General features: G+C 52.6%; 2 protein-coding genes across 5 annotated transcripts in view; one reads left to right on the top strand and one right to left on the bottom strand.

Moving 5' to 3' along the window:
* Positions 1-190: 190 nt before the first annotated feature.
* On the top strand, positions 191-6,636 carry UBXN6 (UBX domain protein 6). 3 transcript variants are annotated; one of them, XR_013958484.1, is made up of 11 exons: positions 191-1,049; positions 1,163-1,320; positions 1,408-1,469; positions 1,701-1,832; positions 2,304-2,401; positions 2,727-2,802; positions 2,889-2,973; positions 3,146-3,365; positions 3,441-3,566; positions 4,148-4,293; positions 4,959-5,097. XR_013958484.1 is itself a non-coding variant. In XM_080634265.1 (11 exons), exons 1-11 carry the CDS (start codon positions 724-726, stop codon positions 5,085-5,087), a joined length of 1,563 nt encoding a protein of 520 aa, XP_080490391.1. In that variant the 5' UTR covers positions 197-723; the 3' UTR covers positions 5,088-6,636. The 3 variants fall into 3 exon arrangements, 2 of the variants coding, with proteins under 2 accessions (XP_080490391.1, XP_080490392.1); XM_080634265.1 differs by having other exon boundaries at positions 197-1,049; positions 3,436-3,566; positions 4,959-6,636; XM_080634266.1 differs by having other exon boundaries at positions 202-1,042; positions 3,436-3,566; positions 4,959-6,636.
* The window catches only part of CHAF1A (chromatin assembly factor 1 subunit A), a 15,258-nt gene continuing 2,385 nt past the window's right edge, over positions 6,317-19,189 (bottom strand). For both annotated transcript variants that reach the window (XM_080634263.1, XM_080634264.1), the window contains exons 4-15: positions 17,136-17,192; positions 14,378-14,619; positions 13,732-13,792; positions 13,240-13,308; positions 12,646-12,869; positions 12,115-12,283; positions 11,838-11,918; positions 11,663-11,752; positions 11,206-11,467; positions 10,148-10,635; positions 8,248-8,341; positions 6,317-6,455 (exon numbers count right to left, since the gene is read on the bottom strand). In XM_080634263.1, the coding sequence (XP_080490389.1) occupies positions 6,370-6,455; positions 8,248-8,341; positions 10,148-10,635; positions 11,206-11,467; positions 11,663-11,752; positions 11,838-11,918; positions 12,115-12,283; positions 12,646-12,869; positions 13,240-13,308; positions 13,732-13,792; positions 14,378-14,619; positions 17,136-17,192 (1,923 nt within the window). In that variant the 3' untranslated portion in view covers positions 6,317-6,369. The remainder of the gene's footprint in view (positions 6,456-8,247; positions 8,342-10,147; positions 10,636-11,205; positions 11,468-11,662; positions 11,753-11,837; positions 11,919-12,114; positions 12,284-12,645; positions 12,870-13,239; positions 13,309-13,731; positions 13,793-14,377; positions 14,620-17,135; positions 17,193-19,189) is intronic.

The following is a 19,189-nucleotide window of genomic DNA, read 5'->3' as shown; positions in this document are numbered from 1 at the left end:
TAACGGGATTGGGCCGCGCAGCCAGAGGCGCCGAGGAGAGGGGGCGCTGAGGGGCGTGGCCAGAGGGGGCGGTGGGGGGGCGAGGGTGTGGGGTGGGGACAGGGCTGGGCCTATGGGGCAGGGTATAGGCGGTGGGTCAGGGCTATAGAATAGGGCTATAGGGTGTAGGTCAGGCTATAGGTTATGGGCCAGAGCTATAGAGAGAGGACCAGGGCTATAGGCTAAGAGCTAGGGCTATAGGGTATGGGTCAAGCTATAGATATGAGCCAGGGCCACAGGGAAGGGGCCAGGGCTATAGTGTGAGGATCAGGACCACAAGCTATGGGTAAGGCTACAGGTTATGGGTCAGGACTGGAGGATGTAGGCCAGGGGCTATAGGGTGCAGGTCAGGCTATAGGGTGCGGGTCAGGCTATAGGTTATGGGTCAGGCTATAGGGTGCAGGTCAGGCTGTAGACTATGGGTCAGGCTATAGGCTATGGGTCAGTCTGCCCGGAAGCTCGATTCCTAAACCTGGTTTTAATGGGACCCGGTTCCTCTCCGTGTGCTTTGGGGCAGGTCCCGGCAGGAGCCGGGCGGGCGCCAATCCCAAACCACGGCCAGGACGAAGCCTCCGCAGGGTGACTGCGGCCCCGAGGGGCAGCGGGCGGTGATGGGCGGCGGGCAGTGCCCGGCAGCGCCAGGAGGGAATTTCCTTTAAGGCCCCTTCCAACCCATCCCATCCCATGACTCCACGCCATGCCCCAGGCTGTGCCATGTCCATGTGCACCCTACGGTGTACACGGGTACCGGCCCGGGGGTCCTCAGCGCCGGAGGACCGCGGGGGTCATAGAGCGGCGGCGGCGCAGAGCGGTGCCGCGGACACGCCCCTTCCGCTGCCAGTGACGTGCGCGGGCGCGGCGGCCCCGGTCGGTGTCCGGGTCCCGTCCCGGTTCCAGCCCGGTCTCATCCCGGCCCCGCCATGCGCAAGTTCTTCCAGGAGATCAAGGCCGACCTCAAGTTCAAGACCGCGGGGCCCGGGCAGAAGCTGTCGGAGCCGTCCCGGTACGGGGTAGGGCAGCAGGGACCCCCCGGTAACGGCGGGGCGGGGGGGGCGGGCGCCATTCCCGGTCCGTGGGGAGCCCGGATCCGGTCGCTCTGACCCGAGCCCTCGCTCCTGCGCAGCGCCCCCAGGGAGAGCCCGAAGGCGGCGGCGGCGGCCCCGAGGCCCCGGCAGGGCCCCACGGATGAGGCGCAGATGGCGGCGGCGGCGGCGCTGGCCCGCATGGAGGGGAGGCCCAAGGCCAAGCTGCCCTCGTCGCAGGAGGCCATCAGGAGCCAGGGTAGGGCCGGCTTCGGGTGCTGGGGCACGGGAACGGGCCGCCAAGCGCTGCCCGTGCCCTGCTCTAACCGGGGTTTGTCTCTTGCAGTGAGGAAGGAGCTGAGGGCTGAGGCGGCCGCCGCTGAGAGAGGGCCCGATGCAGAGGAAGGGGTGAGAGCCGCTGCTTCCCCAGCATAGGTTGGGTTGGGTTGGGTTGATGGCTCTGAACCCAGCTCCAACCCTGCCGCGGGCAGGGGCCCTTCCACTGGAGCAGGTTGCTCCGAGCGCCTGTGTCCAGCCTGGCCTTGGGCACTGAAACCCCTGCTCCTCCTGTGCCTTGCTTGGGTGTTTAAAGCCAAGCCGTCCCTGGGCTCACCCCGTGCCTGGCTTTGTCTCCTTCAGGACACGGTCTCCCCCGCGGAGGACGGGGCCGCTGCTCTCTCCGTTTCAGGGGTCTACTTCAGCTGCCCCCTGACAGGGGAGCTTGTCCGGAGGGACAGGAAGGAGCAGCACCTCAGGGAAGCCATCCAGTCCGTAAGTACTTCCCGGCCTTCCCTTCTTCCCACTCTGTGGCGTGGGTCCCCTCTCCAATCCGCCACCTTCTCCATGCATCTCCCGAAGGAGCCATCCAAATTCCTGTCCCAGCCCCTCCCTCGGCATTGCTGGGACTGGGAATTCCAGCCCTGTTTACTGGTTTGGGCTGGGAGGGGGTTCATTATCCTCATAGCAGCTCTGCTGTGTCTTGGGTTTGTGACTAAGTCTTGATTACACACTGGAAATGGCCAAACAAGGGAGGAGGGAATAAATCCCTTTGCTTCATCCTTTACCTATTAAACGTCTTCAGCCCAACCCTCATTTGGGTTGGTTTTGCCCCACTTTGACCCTGTTGCTCTTCTGCCATCCCAGCACGGGCAGAACCAGCCTGGTGCTGGGTTAAACCACACCAGTCCCTTGGTGTGGAGCAGCAGCAGCTCCCCCTGACCAGCTTCCCTCCTTCTCTCCCAGTATTTCTCCGTAGATCCAGTGGCTGCTTCCATCATGGAGATTCACACCTTCAATAAGGACCGGGAGAGAGTGCGCGTGGGGCTGGAGACCATGGCCAAGTACGTGGGGCTGGTGGTCAAGGGGCACCCAGGGGCCTTGGCAAGTCATTCTCTTGCTGTGCTCCGGGGCAGAGTCTGTAGGATGCCAAATCCAAAGGCTTAAACCATTGTCAGTGTCAGCTGGAGTAAGGGCAGCATCTCCAAGAGGGTTTAATGGCCAGTGCACTCATCCAGATTTGGGAGCTGCTGGTTGGGATCCAGCTTCTGCCTGGCTTGGGGAGGAAATGATCCTGCTTTCAGCAAGAAACGCTGAGGTCTCTCAGTCGCTGCACGGTGGAAGAGCACATCCTGCTCTGATCCAGGCCATGCCTTCCTCTCTCTGCAGGTATCTGGATAACATCTGTCTCCATCCAGAGGAGGAGAAGTACCGGAAAATCAAACTGCAGAACAAAGTGTTTCAGGTGAGCTGAAGGCTCCCCAGGGTGCTCTGCCCAGGAAAGTCCTTGTCTGGAGCAGGATAAATCCAACTTCTTGCCTTTTCTTCCAGGAAAGGATAAACTGCTTGGAAGGGATACACAGGTTTTTCCAGGCTGTCGGGTTTGAGACAAAAACCCTGCCTATTCCAGGACAAGGCAAGGCATGGGATGTGTTAAACTGGAAGGGGGGTTGTGGAGGGGGGTACATCCTGGGGGAGGCTGCAATGGAAATGGCACTTTCCCTGTTCACACATCCCATTTCCTGGAGAGCCTGGAATTTCATCCATTACTTGTGTAAAGAGCCTCGCATCCTGGCCTTGCGTTGCAGAGGGCACAGAGGAGTACTACGTGCTGCGGGAGGACGCGCTGGCCAGGCTGGAGGAGCTCAGGCACCACAAGGAGCAGCTGCTGAGCTCGGAGCCCGTGCGAGCGCGGTTGGACCGGCAGCGCTGCGTGTTCAAACCATCCCCTGCCGCCGCTCGCTTCGAGCTGCCCCCCGACTTCTACAACCTCACTGTGGAGGAGCTCAGGCGCGAGCAGCGGCTCCGGTGGGTTCCTTTAGGAGGAGGCTGGGACTGCCAGCCCCCGGCTTCCTGCTCACAATGCCTTTCCCTAAAGGACAGAAGCAGTGGAGAAGGCTTCCATGCTGAGGACAAAAGCCATGCGAGAGAAGGAAGAGCAAAGGGAAATGCGGAAGTACAACTACACCCTGCTCCGGGTCCGCTTTCCCGATGGATATCTCCTCCAAGGTAAAAAGCCTTCTTAGCCTTTAGAAGCTTCTGAGAACACTTGTAGCCAAAGAGCTTGCCCATTAAGTGGGCTGGAGGTGTGCTGAGCAAAACACAAGCAATAAAGAGCCCAGAGTGGGGTAAGGCTTCTCTAACTCCTCATCTCCAAGCCCTTTGCCTGGCCAGGCTTGAGTGGAGAGGGAAGAATCCCAAGGCTCTGTTAATTAAATCCTGCTCTTCCCAGGCTGCCAGGAGCAAGCTGGACTCCTTAGATGAGGTTGTTACAGCAGCCAGCATGAGGCTGCCTGTGCTATACAACGGGATGAATTCCGCTTCAAGTCTTGCAGCAGAACTCTGGGAAGTATTTCAGGCTTTCCCAGCTCTTTGTTAGAGGCTGGCAGGGGCTTGGGACAAATTAAGGCAGATTTTGGCTTTGGGGATTCTGCTTTTCTACTTCGCAGTCAAATTGGGCTGTTTCTGTGGCACTGAAGTGGTTCGTGAAGTGAGGATGAGTGCGGGAGCCCCACGGAACCTACCCCAAAAGGTTAGATGGGGAAATGCTGGACTCTCTCTCAGTATCTCCCCTTGTTTGCTCATGGCAGGGACGTTTTATGCACGAGAACCAGTCTCTGCGCTCTACGCCTTTGTGAGAGAAGCACTCAGAGATGACTGGCTGCCCTTTGAGCTCCTGGGACCTGGAGGTCTCAAACTCACAGATGAGAACTTGGCCTTCAATGAATGTGGGCTGGTGAGTGAAAAAGAGCTGGTACCTTCCAGGGGGGTCCTCAGGTTGTCAGAGTCACCTGCAGCTCGTAACATAGAGAGAGGTTTGTGTCTGCTGCGTCCAGTGCCCTGAGTGCTGCTCTGGCCCCTTCTCTTTAAGCACTGATTGAAGGCTTCTGGCTCAAGGCAGAGGTCTGGAAGGAAGCACCTGACAGGAGGGTGTAGTGAGGTGGGGTCAGGCCCTTCTCCCAAGGAACAAGAGGAAATGGCCTCAAGCTTCACCAGGGCAGGTTTAGATGGAGCTGAGGAACAATTCCTTCCCCAAAGGGTGCTCAGGCATTGGAACAGGCTGCCCAGGGCAGGGCTGCAGGCACCGTCCCTGCAAGGGTTCACACCCCGTGGAGATGAGGCCTCAGTGCCATGGGGCAGTGGTGGCCTTGGCAGTGCTGGGGAGCGGTTGGACTGGATGCTCTTTTGCAGCCTGGCTGACTCTATGAACTGCAGTGACCTGCATCCATGGCAAACAGGCTCGGCAGCAGGCAGCAGCTCTAGCACAAGCCCAAATCAGCATCCCCTAGAAAGAGCTCCTCATAGCACCCCACACTTGTTGCTCTTCCCAGGGTGTGCACATACCCCAGGTTCTGAGGTCCCAGCATCACCCTGCTCCAGCTCAATGCCTTTCCTGTGCAGGTACCCTCAGCCCTGCTGACCCTGGCCTGGGACGCAGCGGTCATGGCAGACATCCAGGCGGCAGGAGAGGAGCAGCTGCGAAGCCCCCTGAAACCAGAGCTTCTCGCCAGAGTGCAGACACTGTCATGAAATAAAGGGCACTGGAGGCAGGGCTGGGGCCTTCAGACTCTTCCCTCCTTTTCCCATGCGGACTGAGCTCAGCAATGGCTTGGGGTTAAGCTCTGCAGAGCAGGAGCCTTGGCTCGGCTGTGTCACACCAACCTCGTGGTCCCCTCCTCGCACTGAGTCCTGCCCAGTTGGACCCTTCTGGGGCTGCTCTGAAGGGCTTTAAGAACCATGTTTAGCAGGGACTGCTCGAGGTGTTTCCAAGCCCAAGCTGAAGCATCTCCTCCCTTGTAGAGGGGGACTCAGTGCTACTATTAGGCTGGATTCCCACTCTAGTGAGCCTGGATCTAGGGCTGGGCTTTTCCTTTCACTTCTGTGTGCACTGGAACTCCTATTGGAGAGAACATATTTAGATGAAGTGATGCATAGTCTGTTCAGTGGAATGGTTAAAGACTCGGTTCTGTTCAAAGCTGTTGGAATTGCACTGCTCTGTAGGTTTGAAATGCAGGGGCTGGCACTGGTGTTACTGGTGTCACTGTGGCATCACCCACCTCTTCACTCCGTGCACCCACAGCCAGCCCAAGGGGACGACAACACCTACTTATGGTGGGAGATGATGCCTCAAACTGCAGCCAGGGGTTTAGGGAACTAATCCATCACCTCACAAGCCATAGAAGGTTAAAACTCCCAGCAAGTTTTATGCTAGTTCAGTCTTTTATATGGCAGTCGTGATGGCTTTGCACTCTACAGCTTCTGCTGCAGCAGCGGGTACAAGAAACCAACAATCAACCCTGATAAGCAATCAACACCAGCCTAAACCGAGGGGACACAAGGTGTGGCTTCTTCTCTTTCCCCAAGGTAAAGCCCTGCTGCTGTTCTCTGGAGCAAGGAAGACCACAAACAGGAGGCTGGAGATAGCATAAATTCACATATAATTGTACATCATTTATACCCAAAGCCATGCTATACAACATTATGAACAGTCATTCCCCCAGTGGCATCACAACAAGCTTATTCCAGGAGCCCTCTGCTAGGTTTAGAGATAATTTAGATACCTTCCATTACAAAGTATCAAAATGTCAATAATGCTTTATTAAGGACAGAGTAAGATGCAGGATTTTCTTCTTTTAAGCTAAAAACTAGGACTAAAAACGTACGCTTCCATCGGGGCTGAAGCAGAACAAAGTGCTGTCTTCTCTTTACAAGAAATATGGAACACTTTCAAGTATCTCCTTCAAAGATACGCTGGGTTTAAGGTTCTCTAACTCATTCTACATACATCCAGAAGTTAGTAAGTGGTTAAGGCTCAAACTGTATTAGATGGGCTGAGCATGCTGGTGTCCTGGGGAGCAGCTCCTGCACCACTCGAGTCCAAAGCTGCCACTGTCGAATCTGCAAAGGAGAAAATGGGTTGGTTTGGGGGGGTTTGGTTGGGGGGGTTTAACTACCCTCCTCACTGGAGTAGGATTGGACTGCGCTCTGCTTGCTGTCTTCCCTTGTGAGCCTCCTTTTCAATGCTATTTAAAACCTGGGTTTAATATTGGGTTAACACCAATCCGGAATAAAATCACTTCAACCATAAAAAGAGATCTTCCTCATCTTTGCAGTGCTTTAGACTCAGGCAGAAGCAAACAAAGGCAGTTGCCTGTGTGTCAACAAAGCCTGAGGCAGGGAAGCTGCTGAATAGCAGCCCCATCCTCAGGACAAGGCTTTCATCTCCCTCCAGTCTTGTAATAAGCAAAAAGCAGCTTAAGATTAAATGGAAAGCTTCTTGTCAAGCAGTTCCATTGTCTGCTTGGGAAGGAGAGGAGGAACGCGGCACCAGATATGTCTAGAATGGGTCAGACATTCAGCTTTAGGATGTAGGGCTTCAGGAATATGCACAAGCCCTTCTTTCTCTATCAGCTTGAGGAGCTGCTCTCCACAAAACCCCACTTAATTCAGGTTGTGGCAGTGGCATTGTGAAAGCTCTATTGTAAGAAAGGGCTGGGAGGGTTTGAAAGTGGTTTAGAGGAGCTGAATGCACATCATGTGCTTGGCATTAAGTTATTGATGTGTATGAGCAAGTATTTATAGTTAAACCTGGCTGAGATGAAAGGAGTTGCTCCACATCCTCATCCCACCGCGGCTGGATACGGAGCCTGAAAGCACAAGCTATAAGTGTTGGAGCTTTGAAAGCCACTTCCTAAGGGATAACTGGGACACAAATACAAGCAACTGCTTTGATTCTAGAGCAGAGCTGCACAGCATTGACCAGAGCCCTCACCTGTCAGCCCAGAGCTTGGCCACTGTCCTAGAATGGTTTGGGTTGGAAGGGACCTTAAAGCTCCTCCAGCTCCAACCCCTGCCATGGGCAGGGACCCCTTCCACTGGAGCAGCTTGCTCCAAGCCCCTGTGTCCAACCTGGCCTTGAACACTGCCAGGGATGGGGCAGCCACAGCTTCTCTGGGCACCCTGTGCCAGCGCCGCAGCACCCTCACAGGGAAGAGCTTCTGCCTAAGAGCTCATCTCAGTCTCCCCTGTTCTGGCAGGTTAAAGCCATTCCCCTTGGCCTGTCCCTACAGGCCCTTGTCCAAAGCCCCTCTCCAGCTTTCCTGCAGCCCCTTCAGGCACTGGAGCTGCTCTAAGGTCTCCCCTTCAGGAGCCTTCTCTTCTCCAGGCTGCCCCAGCCCAGCTCTTTCAGCCTGGCTCCAGAGCAGAGCTGCTCCAGCCCTTTCAGACAACTCAGCCTGCACCTATGGCTTCAAGAAGGCAGCAGGGGGAAAGTCGTGGTCCAGACCCTGTCAGTCCTGGCAGGGCTCTGGGCTGTGCCTACCCCAGAGAGCTGCCCTGCTCAGCAACATTCAGCAACAGTTCCTGGACCTGCTGAGCCTGACCCCAACATTCCCTTTTCTTACCAGAAAAGAAGTAAAAACCAAAGGTAACACTAGCAGCCAAATGCTATTTGCACTGTTTAATCAATGGGAGGAAGGAGGGAAGAGGCAAGAGCACATTAAAGACTGTAAATAGCAAAGCAGCATCTAGAATAAAACAAAAAGCACGGAAGTACCTAGAATAAAATACCCAGAGAGGAGAGCACGAGGCTTGGTGAGAAAGGGGCACAAGTACTCAAGAGGTTCAGGCCCACACCCCGTCCTCTCCCTCATGGGAGAGCCAAGAGGCTGCTATCGCTTTCCTTCCCCACCTCTGCCTGGCTGTATATCCACAATCATGCAGTCGTCATCCTCCTCATCTTCCTCGGTGTCTGCCTGAAATCCATCCATCTCTGCAGCTTCAGCCTGAAGGGAAACAGAGGAGCCTTTAACAGGAAGCTGAGGGTGCCATGGCAGTGCTGTGGAGGCAGCAGTGGGTGCTCCCCACCACTGGGGCTCCCAGCACCCTCTGACCAGCTGGGAGGGAAGAGAAAGCAGCAAGTCCCGGCTCCAACAGGCCGGGATCTGAGATAAAAGGCCTCACGTGCAGTGGCCCAGGGAGCGGGAAGCACGCCAAGCTGCTCCTCCAGGAGGTTTCACTCTTGCACAACGCACTCGACAGGCTCCAGAGCAAAACACAGCTCAAACCTGGGCTGAACCTGACTGGGTTCTGTTGTTTCGGAAGGGGAATCTAGGATCTGGTCCCCACCACCCCCTCCAAGCTGTTCCAAGAGAAGAAACTTCAGATTTGCATCTCCCATTAAAGCCACAGCTCTCAGATGAAGCTGTTCCCCTCCCACACATGCAGGTACTGCCCACTTCCAGACCCAGGCCTCCTCTCCCCACAGCTTATGTAAAAGCACCTTTACTTACAGGAGAACAACATGTGCTGGGGGGGAGAACCTGGCAGCCTTGACTCCCACCATTCCTGCTGTCCCCATGCTCCCGCCACACTCAGCAGGAAGGATGGGATCAAGGACCTCCCTTTAGAGGTCCTAAGGCATGAAAGGCTTTTGGGCCTCTACACCCCACAGGCACAGCTTGAAGCTGCTTTGGGGAGCTGGTGATGGGATCCTACTAAAAGCCTCTCTTTGGCTCTTCCTGCTCAAGCACTCACTCCTCAGCAGAGCTTCCAGTGGGTGCCAAGCAGGGATTTTTATCTCTGCCTTTATTTAGTGGATGAGGAATAAACCCAAGCAGATGGAGTTCGGGGGCTGAACAGCTTCGCGCAAGCCTCTGATCCCCATCACTACTTGCATGCGGAGCTGCTCCAGAAGACAAGCCAAGAATAAGGTGGGAAGGAAAAGCATCAAAAGCCTTGTCTGTGGCTTCTTTCCTAACCCCCTTGTCCACAGAGGATGAGGGATAAACCCCCCAGCAGTTCAAGCCCTGCCCTACCCATAGGTTTGGAAGCAGATGGTTGGTAACACCAAACTTCAGGACCTATATAAGACCTTCATGTCTTAAATGCACAATGAAGCATCACCCAACGCATACTTTTCAGTCATCATTTGGGGTGATTAAGCTGTTCATAGTACCCGTGGTTACCCTGGAAAGCAGAAGCCAACAACAGGAAGACCACAACAAAGCTTAGAGCTGGAGTAGCAACTCCTTCAAATCCATCTCATTTTGTTCCTATGAATGAGGATGTTTTTAAAGTAGCTCTTGAAATTCAGCTTTATGGATGACAGGATAAGCTGGAGACTTTGCAGACTTATTATAGGTTGAGTTGCAGCACTTAGGAACCACATTGAATCAGTGCACACGCAACTGATGTAAGTCCCCAGCTCGGGCTATGCATCTGGCAGCCATACACACACATAAAAACCTGCATACAAATCACCCACAGCTGTAAAACCAAGGCCAAGCAGAAACTATTCACAGCTTGGATGAAAATCACTGCCAAATACCAGAGAATGGAAGAACAGCAGGAAAGCAACATTCTTCAATGGAACCCACAGGCCAAGCTGGAGGGGCACAAAAGAAACCCATCTCTTCAGTCACATCATTTCACTCCTTTCCCCATGGAAAAGGGGGGGTTTGTGTGAAGGAAAGTGTCTGTAGCTTTATATTTGCACTCTGCTCATCTGGGCCAAGTCTGGGGTGTGCCAGGGGACACAGCTCCATCCCCATCATGCTCTCCTGGGGCAGAACATCCCGACAGGAACTCACCTGCTCAGCGTCCCGCGGTCTCTTCATGAACTTGGTGATGGACATGCTGCCCGTGGGCTTCCTCTTCACTGCCACGGGGGTGGGCTGCAGCACAGCCAGGCCGGCCACGCTGCCTCCCTCCTCCTTCCCCGAGGAGGGCACCTGGGTGACGTAGTTCCACTGGCACGGGACGGGGAGATGCTCTTGCGCAAAGCTCTTGAGCACCTCGGAGTGGACGTACCAGCACATCCGGTACTCGGGTCTCTTCTCATACACAGAGTTCTCTGAGATGATTCTCTTTAGCCTGGCTTTGGAGGGGACCCCGCTGTCCTCCCCGACGGGCGTCTGCGGGCGGGAGGCCATGGGGCTGGTGGGGCTGGCGTCGCTGCAGTCGGCGGCCGCCGTCACGTCACTGAACATTCCCTGTCGGCAGCACTCCTGGAATTCCTGGATGATCACTTTGCTCCCGTTCACGTTGCCGTGCAGCAGCGGCAGGAGGTGGCCAAGGACTGCAGAGAAGCAAGGGGGCACAAAGGTTGGGTTGGGGGGGATAAAGAACTCTTGATGGGCTGGGAAAAGCCATGTGGACAACGCTCCAGAAGGAGGACAAAGAGGCTGAGGTTAATTTTAGATCCAGGATTGTAACAGGAGCTAAACTGGATGGAGAAAAGGCGCCCTCGAGTGAAAGCCTTGACCCCCGTTCCAGCCTTTATGTTCATTATCCACGGCCTGGTGTTACTCAGTACCAAAACCTGTCACATGAACTAAACCCTCTCCCCCCTTAGCAATAACCAGGTCAATGGGCCCAAGCACTTCCAGTCCTAAATCTGCATCTACTGAAGTGCTGCTGCCTTCATTTCCTACATTATCCAGAGCAGGAGTTTTTGGGGGAGTGCAACCAAGGCCACACCAGCTGCAACGCTGGAAAACTCTTTTCCAAGAGCTCTCAGAGATCCCTTGGATTTCAGACTCATCAGAAACAGGTTGTTCTGAACTTGACACTCAATATAAAAAGCTGTGCTCTCCCCAGCAGAGTGCAACACTGCACAAACACAAGTATTTAGCACTTCAAGTCTTACTTTGCTGATCTTTTGCTCTTTTCTTGCTACATTTCTGGACGTGCTGTTCTTCCTCTGCAAGGGGTGAATCCAGGACGCAGGCTGTGAACTGCTGCAGAACCTTCAGGTCTGCATTTGTGCTGCTGTCGTGTTCTGCTCCTTCCCAGACACAGCCAATTTTCACAGGCTGCAGCACATGGAACCTCTTCCCCTTGGCCATCAGCTCATCCCACTCCTTTGCTTTCAGCTTTTGACGAAACTTCTGATTCTCTGGATCACACTCCTAAAGCCACAGGGGAGACAGAACTTCAGAGATGGACCAGGAACAACCAAAAGCTTTTTTTGAGCCCGCTTTTCCCTGTGTTCCCTGAGCTGCATAAGTTGCTCCTGGACCATGCAGACCCAGTTACATCACTGCCAACACTACAAGATTCATTGGGAACAGCTGGAAATCCAGTGACCCCCACAGTTCACTTACCTCTGTCACTCCTTCATCTTCAGATAGGTACCCATGGGGTACAAAAAACCCATCGTCATCGTCTTCATCCTCTCCCTCCTCTTCATCATCCTAAAAGCAAACTCTGCTTGTTAGAAAGCACACTGGCAAGTGTGACTGGTTCAGAAAGCTGTTTTCCAGCAGGCAGAATCCTTACCCCTTCACTATGGGAGAGACTTTCTCCAGGTTCCTCCTCTTCCCATTCTTCATCACTATCTACTTCATAGTCCAGTAGTTTCTAGAACAAATGCCAACATGCCATTTGTGTAATGAACTTGAGAGCTCGAGGTGAGACCCCAGTCAGGGGTTGACAATTCGGTAGCAAAAGGGAACATGGAAGTGAATCAGGAATCCCAGGGAACAAGTGAACTTGGCTGAATACATCTTAAGAGCAGGAAGAAGGAAAGAATCCAACAAGCCTGCAAGGTGCTTACACTGTCCTTTGACCAAGGATTCCGGGGACGGATCATAGTGGTTTTCTTGTTCCATGTGCCCCAGTATGCAGGACGGTGATTCTCACAGAACTGCAGGAGTTTCATCCTCCCAAATTTCCCCCTTTCAGGAACAGCGTCTGTTTTGCAGTTATCCACTACCACCACGTCACTGTTAGAACAAGAGAGCAGCTTCAGTCTTTGCACAATGCTCCCCTGCTGCTCCCGAAAACAGCTTAGAGACAGCTTTTCCTTTTGGAAACAATCAAGGATGAACACCATGAAAGGCCAGCCGCGGCCAGTGCTGCAGGGCAGCTGCCTGAAGCACAAGAATTCCTGCAGGAAAGGGTTTGAGAGCACTGCATGGAATGAAGGAAATCCCCATCATAACACACTGCTCCCTGAGGAAGCAATTCTCATCCAATATGAGTATTCAAAGCAAAGCTCCCTCTTCCCATCACCTCCAATATTAGACTAAGACGAAGTCAAAACCATTCTGCAGCTCGTTACATGCAAGCGAAGCCACAAACTAACCTGTTCACTATGTCAGTGCTGCTCTTGACAAAAGTAGGTCCAGTTTTACGCGGTTTACGACACTTTAGGTCCCTCAAGAAGGAAACTTCGCTGTTCTGTGCATGCAGGAGCTTATCCAACTGCTCCAAGAGGTCTGGATCCAGGGCGATACGACACAGGGGAGCTAAGACCATGTTCTCCTTGATTTCAAAAGGAGCAAACTTTCCACAAGAGCCAGCAAGAATCTGAAATGTCAAGTGAGGATTCGTAAGGTCTCAACACCCAAGAAACCGCGGTACCAACACAGCCACCATCTGCAACAGACCCGAGCACCAGGCCTGAAGGAAGGGTTAGGTTAAGCCCTTCACATGTGAGACTCCAAGAGATCTTTTCAAGAGACTTAGCCAGTGCAGGAGAAGGCAGAGGTGAGGTTGCTCCCAAAGCAACTACAAACTGGTCACAGGCTTGTTTTAAAGCCCTTTACACTTCTGAGATTGGGAAGCGAGAAAAAGAGCTAATGCTTTGTCCACCTAAGCAGCTCGAAGGGGCAGATGAGAAGGAAATCTGTACTTGTTAGAAGACAACTACTGAAGGACAGGAATAGCAACACCTCACCTTTGGGGCTTGGGGAGTCTTTGGTTTCTGGAAGAACCTCGTGATTTCTGCTTTCTGGGCATTGATACGCTGCAATCAAAGAGCACATTGTGAATGCAGAGGTAGGCCAAGGTTTCTAATTGCAGGAGAGCTCATGCATGACTCAACTTCAGACTCACTGAGGTGTAAAGCAAACTTTCAGCCATTTACCAGCTCCTGTGACTCAACACAAACCCCAATTGGCCTCCCTAAGAATGCTCTGGGGATTCCAGTATCATTGCTAAGGCAAAGGATTGAGTTCACCCAGGGCCATTGGAAAAACAAACGTACTTTAAGGAGTAACAGCAAAGACACCACCACATAGAGAAGTCACAGACAAGAAACCTGCATGATAGAACTGGTGGAGCAGCCCCGCCACAGCGGCCTGGCCCAGCTGCACCCAGGGCAGGGTGCCAGGGAGCCATGAACGTCATTTCCCCAGACCAGGGTTTACAAGCTAGAGAAAGCATTTACCTTTTCCTCCTCTCTCAACCGTTTCTCCTCTTCTTTCTTTCTCTTCTCCTCGAGTTTTGCCCTTTAATACAAAGTTCATTTGAATTGGCAGGAATCATCAAGTGTTTACTTGCACTGGGGAAGAGGGGAGAAGCCCCAGACCTTGCCTAAGACCCCATCATGCAAGGCAAGAAGAAAAGCTGTTAATTCAGACAAGGAGCAGACTTGGTTAAGTGCACACAAGACTCTCGATTCCTTCTAGAGCAAATATTGCCCTGGTTTAGCCACAAAGTAGCTTCCTCAGTCCCAGGGAAGGGTATTTGGGATATTACCAAGTTACAAGCAACTTCCTCACCAGCCTGGGCACCCGTGCCAGCAAACTGCAAAGTACAAGCAAGACTGGTCATGAAGGGAAAACTCAGTGGAGCATAACAGCACTTTTCAGCCATTTCAAAGCAGAAGCCCAGGTCACCCTGCAAGCAGAAAGCACTGCTGAGACCAGGCTCTGGTGCACGCAGCCTTTCAGACCTTTAAAACCTACCCTGTAACAAAGGCACGTGCTGTTCGACCAGTATAGGCCCCAGGAGGGGTGGTTAAGGTAGGGATGGTGAGGTCCTCACATCATGACATGTTATTCCCCAGGGCATGCAGAAACCAAGGCACTTACTCTAAAGCTTCCTGCCTCTCCTTGCGTTTCTCCTCCTTCACTCTCAGCTTCTCGGCTTTTTCCTTTTCTTCTTTCTCTTTCTTTTCCCTCCTTTCTTTCTCTTTCAACTCTTTCTCCTCCTCTTTCTTCTTCTTGGCCTCCTCCTTGGCTCGCTCTTTCGCGGCTTTTGCTTCTTCTTTCAGCCTTCCCTTTTCCTCCCTTTCTGCTTGCAACTTCTGCAGCTTGTCTGCACGCTCCTGGTCCTGGGTCGGAAAGAAGCCATTCAGCAAGTTGTCATTTAGCACACAGCAAGGGCTGCTGGCACGAAAACTGGAGGCAAATAAGGACTTTCTTCAGCTGAGATGTTAAATCCCAACCAGACCCCCCCCGTGTGCTGGTAGCACACTGAGGGCGAGCAGCAGGGCAGGGAAGGGATCCTGCCCCTCTGCTGGACTCCAAGGAGAACCCCCTGCAGCCCTGACCCAGCTCTGGGGCAGCAGTACCAGAGTGGTGTGGAGCTGTCGGAGCGAGGCCATGGAGAGGCTGCGAGGGCTGGAGCAGCTCTGCTCTGAAGCCAGGCTGAGAGAGCTGGGCTGGGGCAGCCTGGACAAGAGAAGGCTCCTGAAGGGGAGCCCTTAGAGCAGCTCCAGTGCCTGAAGGGGCTGCAGGAAACCTGGAGAGGGGCTTTGGACAAGGGCCTGTAGGGACAGGCCAAGGGGAATGGCTTGAACCTGCCAGAGGGGAGACTGAGATGAGCTCTTAGGCAGAAGCTCTTCCCTGTGAGGGTGCTGAGGCGCTGGCCCAGGGTGCCCAGAGAAGCTGTGGCTGCCCCATCCCTGGCAGTGTTCAAGGCCAGGTTGGACACAGGGGCTTGGAGCAAGCTGCTCCAGTGGAAGGGGTCCCTGCCCATGGCAGGGGTTGGAGCTGGATGGGCTTTAAAGTCCCTTCCAACACAAACCAGTCTATGAAATTCTTGTACCCATCCAGTGCTTCCCCTGCGGTGCCATTTCCAGCTCTCACAGGATAGGAGGTTATTAACCACAGCTACGCGCTGCCGAGCTGCCTTGTGCTGCCTCTCTGAAGTCATTAACTGTTCTTTTCCTCTAACAAATGGAGGCATTTCCATTTTCTAAGCATCAAGGAAAGCTTTGTGTTCTACTTGCTTTATATTTGAGTCATCCTCATTACCTTTGTAGCATTATGGAAACTTATCTGGGGATGTGATGTTTTCTTTGCAAACACATCCCTCAGGAGCTGAGCTTTCATGCTTTGCTGTCAATGGTAGGGCTACCACAGGATTAAATTTAGACAGTTTGATGTGATTTTGCTTTATAAAGCCATCAGGATTTCCTGACAATGTGTTTCAGTCCAAACTCCAGATTGTGAACCTGCTTTAGAAGACCTGGAGCTCACCAGAACTGTCACTGGTGCTAATCCATCTTAGGTAACAGACAACATGAGGCACCCTCAGCATATTCAAGAGGCACTATTGCGGGTGGGAAGATTACATTGGAAGCATTGCCTTTCACTGTATTTCCTCCCAAAGCAACTGAAATTCTCATTACAGGTCTATTGACACAAAGGAGAATGCAGAAAGACAGCTTTAGGCATTGGGGACTTCATCAGGAATCAAGGGTGCGTCTGTGCTCAGACACACAAACATCCTCCCTGTGCATTTGCAGCTTTGCTTTATTTATTTCCCATCTCTTCTCGGCAACACCAGGCTGAAGTGATCAGTGTCACAACGTACAGATAGCTGCAACCAACACACAAAGCAGTGCCAGTGGCTAAACCCTGACCCAGTCCTGTCAGAACGGAGTCCTTGGTGAAGGGCTCCTGGCTGCTTTGGAAGCGGTGGGAAGTTAACAGCAGGACTGGTGGGGCTGGTTGGTTCTCAGCAGTTTCCATTCTCATCTCTCCCTCACATTACTGCTATTTTTAACACATGTATAGAATGGAAGAAGCAAACAACAGATTGGACTTCTATATGGGGCACTGTAACAAGCAAAGCATCTCGAGAGCAGGCTCAGCCACATATAGAAACCACAAAACAGGCCCCTACCAATTTTATGAAGTAGCTCCTAAGAAACACAGTAAATTCCTAAGCACAGGCCTCCCTCAACACCCACTTTTCCAACAGGCAAAGCCCACTCCTACAGCACTCCTTGGTCAAGAACTCCCTGCGATCCAGCAGAACGAGCAGCATCACCATGCCCCTGTTTGGGTATGGAACAGTTTCCTCACAAGCTGCATTCAAGCAAACCAAGAGCAGAGCTTGAATGTTTCCATGTGACATCCAAGAGCTTCTCCAGCAAACCTTGAACTCAGCAGCCCATTTGCCTCACTTATTAATGAGGAACAGACCCTGTGTTTTGTGGCTTAAAAGGGGGAAGGGAACCAGCCCTAAACAGCTCTGGAAGCTCTTATTTGCATCTGATCACTTTGCAGGGTGCACCTACCCTCTCAGGAAGGGTTTAGGCCAAAACTCCTCAAGTGCATTTTGACAAGCAGTCAGCAGCATTGACAGGTTCTTAATATCTTACCAAAGTGCACAGGAATGCACTGCAGGCCACCCACACTTCATTCCATATGCATTAAGCAACTATGGAACGAGCCAAGCACTTTAACTGCATGCATGAAGCTGGTTCCATAGGCATCAAGCGAGGAAAAGTGGGGTAAGAGATGTTCTAAGTGGACTAAGATGAAACACAAAGGGCTTTGCTTACTATTCACTGTAAAAGCACAGCAGCTTAGCTTTATGTCAGTGAAAATGCCTTACTCTTTGCAATCTCAGCTTCTCCTTCTCTGCAGAGCTTTTGTGGCATTTCTGAGATACCTGGAATGACAAAACACAAGTTTTAGCGATCTACATCACTCCATGAGGCATGGGAACTCTCATGAGGAGAGCAGCAGGCTCCATCTGAACTGGGTTAACCTTGTTCTTTGCAGGTTTGTGTATCCAGCAACTTATACCTATTCTATCAGAACACACTGCAAGCAGCTCTGATTTACATTGGAGCCTGAAGCCATCCAAATGCTTCAGTTTACTCAGCTTTGCATAACCAAATCCCTTCAGTCTCCTCAGCTCTAAAGTAGCATTTGCAAGGGAATATCATGTGCAGAAAACCAAACAGAGATCAGAGCTGCTCCAAATCACAGGAGCACAACAGAGGATGTTTAATCACAGCAAAGTCACTTCCTTTGGGTTAAAACTGGTTGGTTGGGGTTTTTCCATCCTACCACTCACTCTGGGTAGGACATTCAGCTATAACTGCCTGAATTCAAGGGCTGTTATCCATATTTTAACACTGTTTCTTCTTGCTTTTCCACCAGCACATCAACCTGAAGCTCCCAACAGCTCATGCTCCTCATATTAGTTAATGCCGTTATTTATATAGGGGGATAAAAAAAGGTATTTGATGTTAAAGAGCATTATGCATGGAATGGTCAAAGGCTTCATCTGCCAATGTTTCAGCACCCTGGGGCTTGTTTCTCGTATTCCCCCATCCGCTCTTCTTCCAGTCTCAGCAGAAGGTGGGCTGTTTGAGTTCTGTGGTTAATAGTTCAACACTGACCAAGTGCTTTATGTTCTGTGCTCACAGACACCCCAGGTGACACAGTGCCAAGCTGCAGCAGGACACTCTATGGGTAAAATAATAGCTCTTTCACCCGAGAGCTTTACTTTAATCAGAGCTGTTTCCACTGAGGAGAACAAACAGACCAGGACAGGTCAATGCACAGCTTCTCACTTTGGGAACAGCCCTGGAGCTGTTCCAGCCTCACCTCACACCACAGGAAGCCAACAACTTGGTTGCGTTCCTGTCTTCCAGCAGTGTTTTACTTGCTCTGCTAGGCTGGAAAACCTTGAAGGAAAGATTGGGAGTTTCAACTGTATTAAGAATGGATCACTTTCCTTGATAAGGAGACAGAGGAACTGGAGGACACCTCCTGAGCTCCAAGCCCCAGCTGCCTCATCCATAGCTCCTCCAGGTTTTCCTCACCCCCAGGTAAGGAAAAACTGGGGTTGGAACTGGATGAGCTTTATGGTCCCTTCCAACCCAAACCAGGCTGGGATTCTGGGATTTACCCCAGCCACATGCTCCACTGCCTGGCAGCACATAACCCACCCCTCAAAACCTGCCTCATTTTCCTCCCTCAGCTGTAGCTGAGCAGCACAGACATGCGGCTGCCCAAGCACATTTCCCAGCTTGGAATGTGGGTTTGGAACGATCCCCCTGCTGCACAGGCCCCACTGTGGGTGCCTCTGCACCCCACAGACCTCTTCCCAAAGTGACTGAGCAATGAACAGGCACTGGGGCCATATGAAGGTCCCCATCACCTCTGCAGCCACTGTTGTGATCAGCAGCTTCCCCTTCACTTCACCACGAATCACAGAGCTCCCAAACTGCAACTACGATGATAAGAAACCAGCTCACTCAGAGCTAATGTCGAGGAGTTCCCTCCTGTGCTCCAGCATCCTGCTCCCTGGGAGCAGCATCCATGCAGTGAGCATTCCCTGGTGTGACTGGAACAAGGTGGACGAGAGCACAAGCTGTGTGTGCTCAGTTCAGAGGCTCATCTGCCTCGTCCCCCATGCTCACAGAGGGATCTGCAGTGCTACTGATGTTCTCTGGCTTCAACTGAAAGCTTTTTCTATGCCACAGCCATTCAGAACTGGAAAAGTTTCTGCACTGACCTGGACCATGTCCGCTCCTAGGAACTGCAGCAGCTTCAGCAAGAGAATAGAGGTTGTAAAACATCAGCTAATGGACAAACCTGCTTTTGGACACTGTCCTTATCCCAGTGACCAAAGCATCAAGTCCCAGGGTGTGC

The sequence above is a fragment of the Psittacula echo genome, assembly GCF_963264785.1.
Source record: "Psittacula echo genome assembly, chromosome: 24".
In the NCBI taxonomy this organism is placed as follows: domain Eukaryota; kingdom Metazoa; phylum Chordata; class Aves; order Psittaciformes; family Psittacidae; genus Psittacula; species Psittacula echo.
Note: the sequence above shows the minus strand (reverse complement) of the source record. Positions and strands in the feature narration are given on the sequence as shown.

What these genes read in the sequence shown, in the direction of transcription:
- UBXN6 (XM_080634265.1), top strand. Translation starts at nt 724, where the DNA reads ATGACTCCACGCCATGCCCCAGGCTGTGCCATGTCCATGTGCACCCTA. An exon ending in TCAGGGAAGCCATCCAGTCC is followed by an intron (nt 1,833 to 2,303) that starts GTAAGTACTTCC and finishes CTTCTCTCCCAG; the next exon opens with TATTTCTCCGTAGATCCAGT. An exon ending in CCTGCCTATTCCAGGACAAG is followed by an intron (nt 2,974 to 3,145) that starts GCAAGGCATGGG and finishes CTTGCGTTGCAG; the next exon opens with AGGGCACAGAGGAGTACTAC.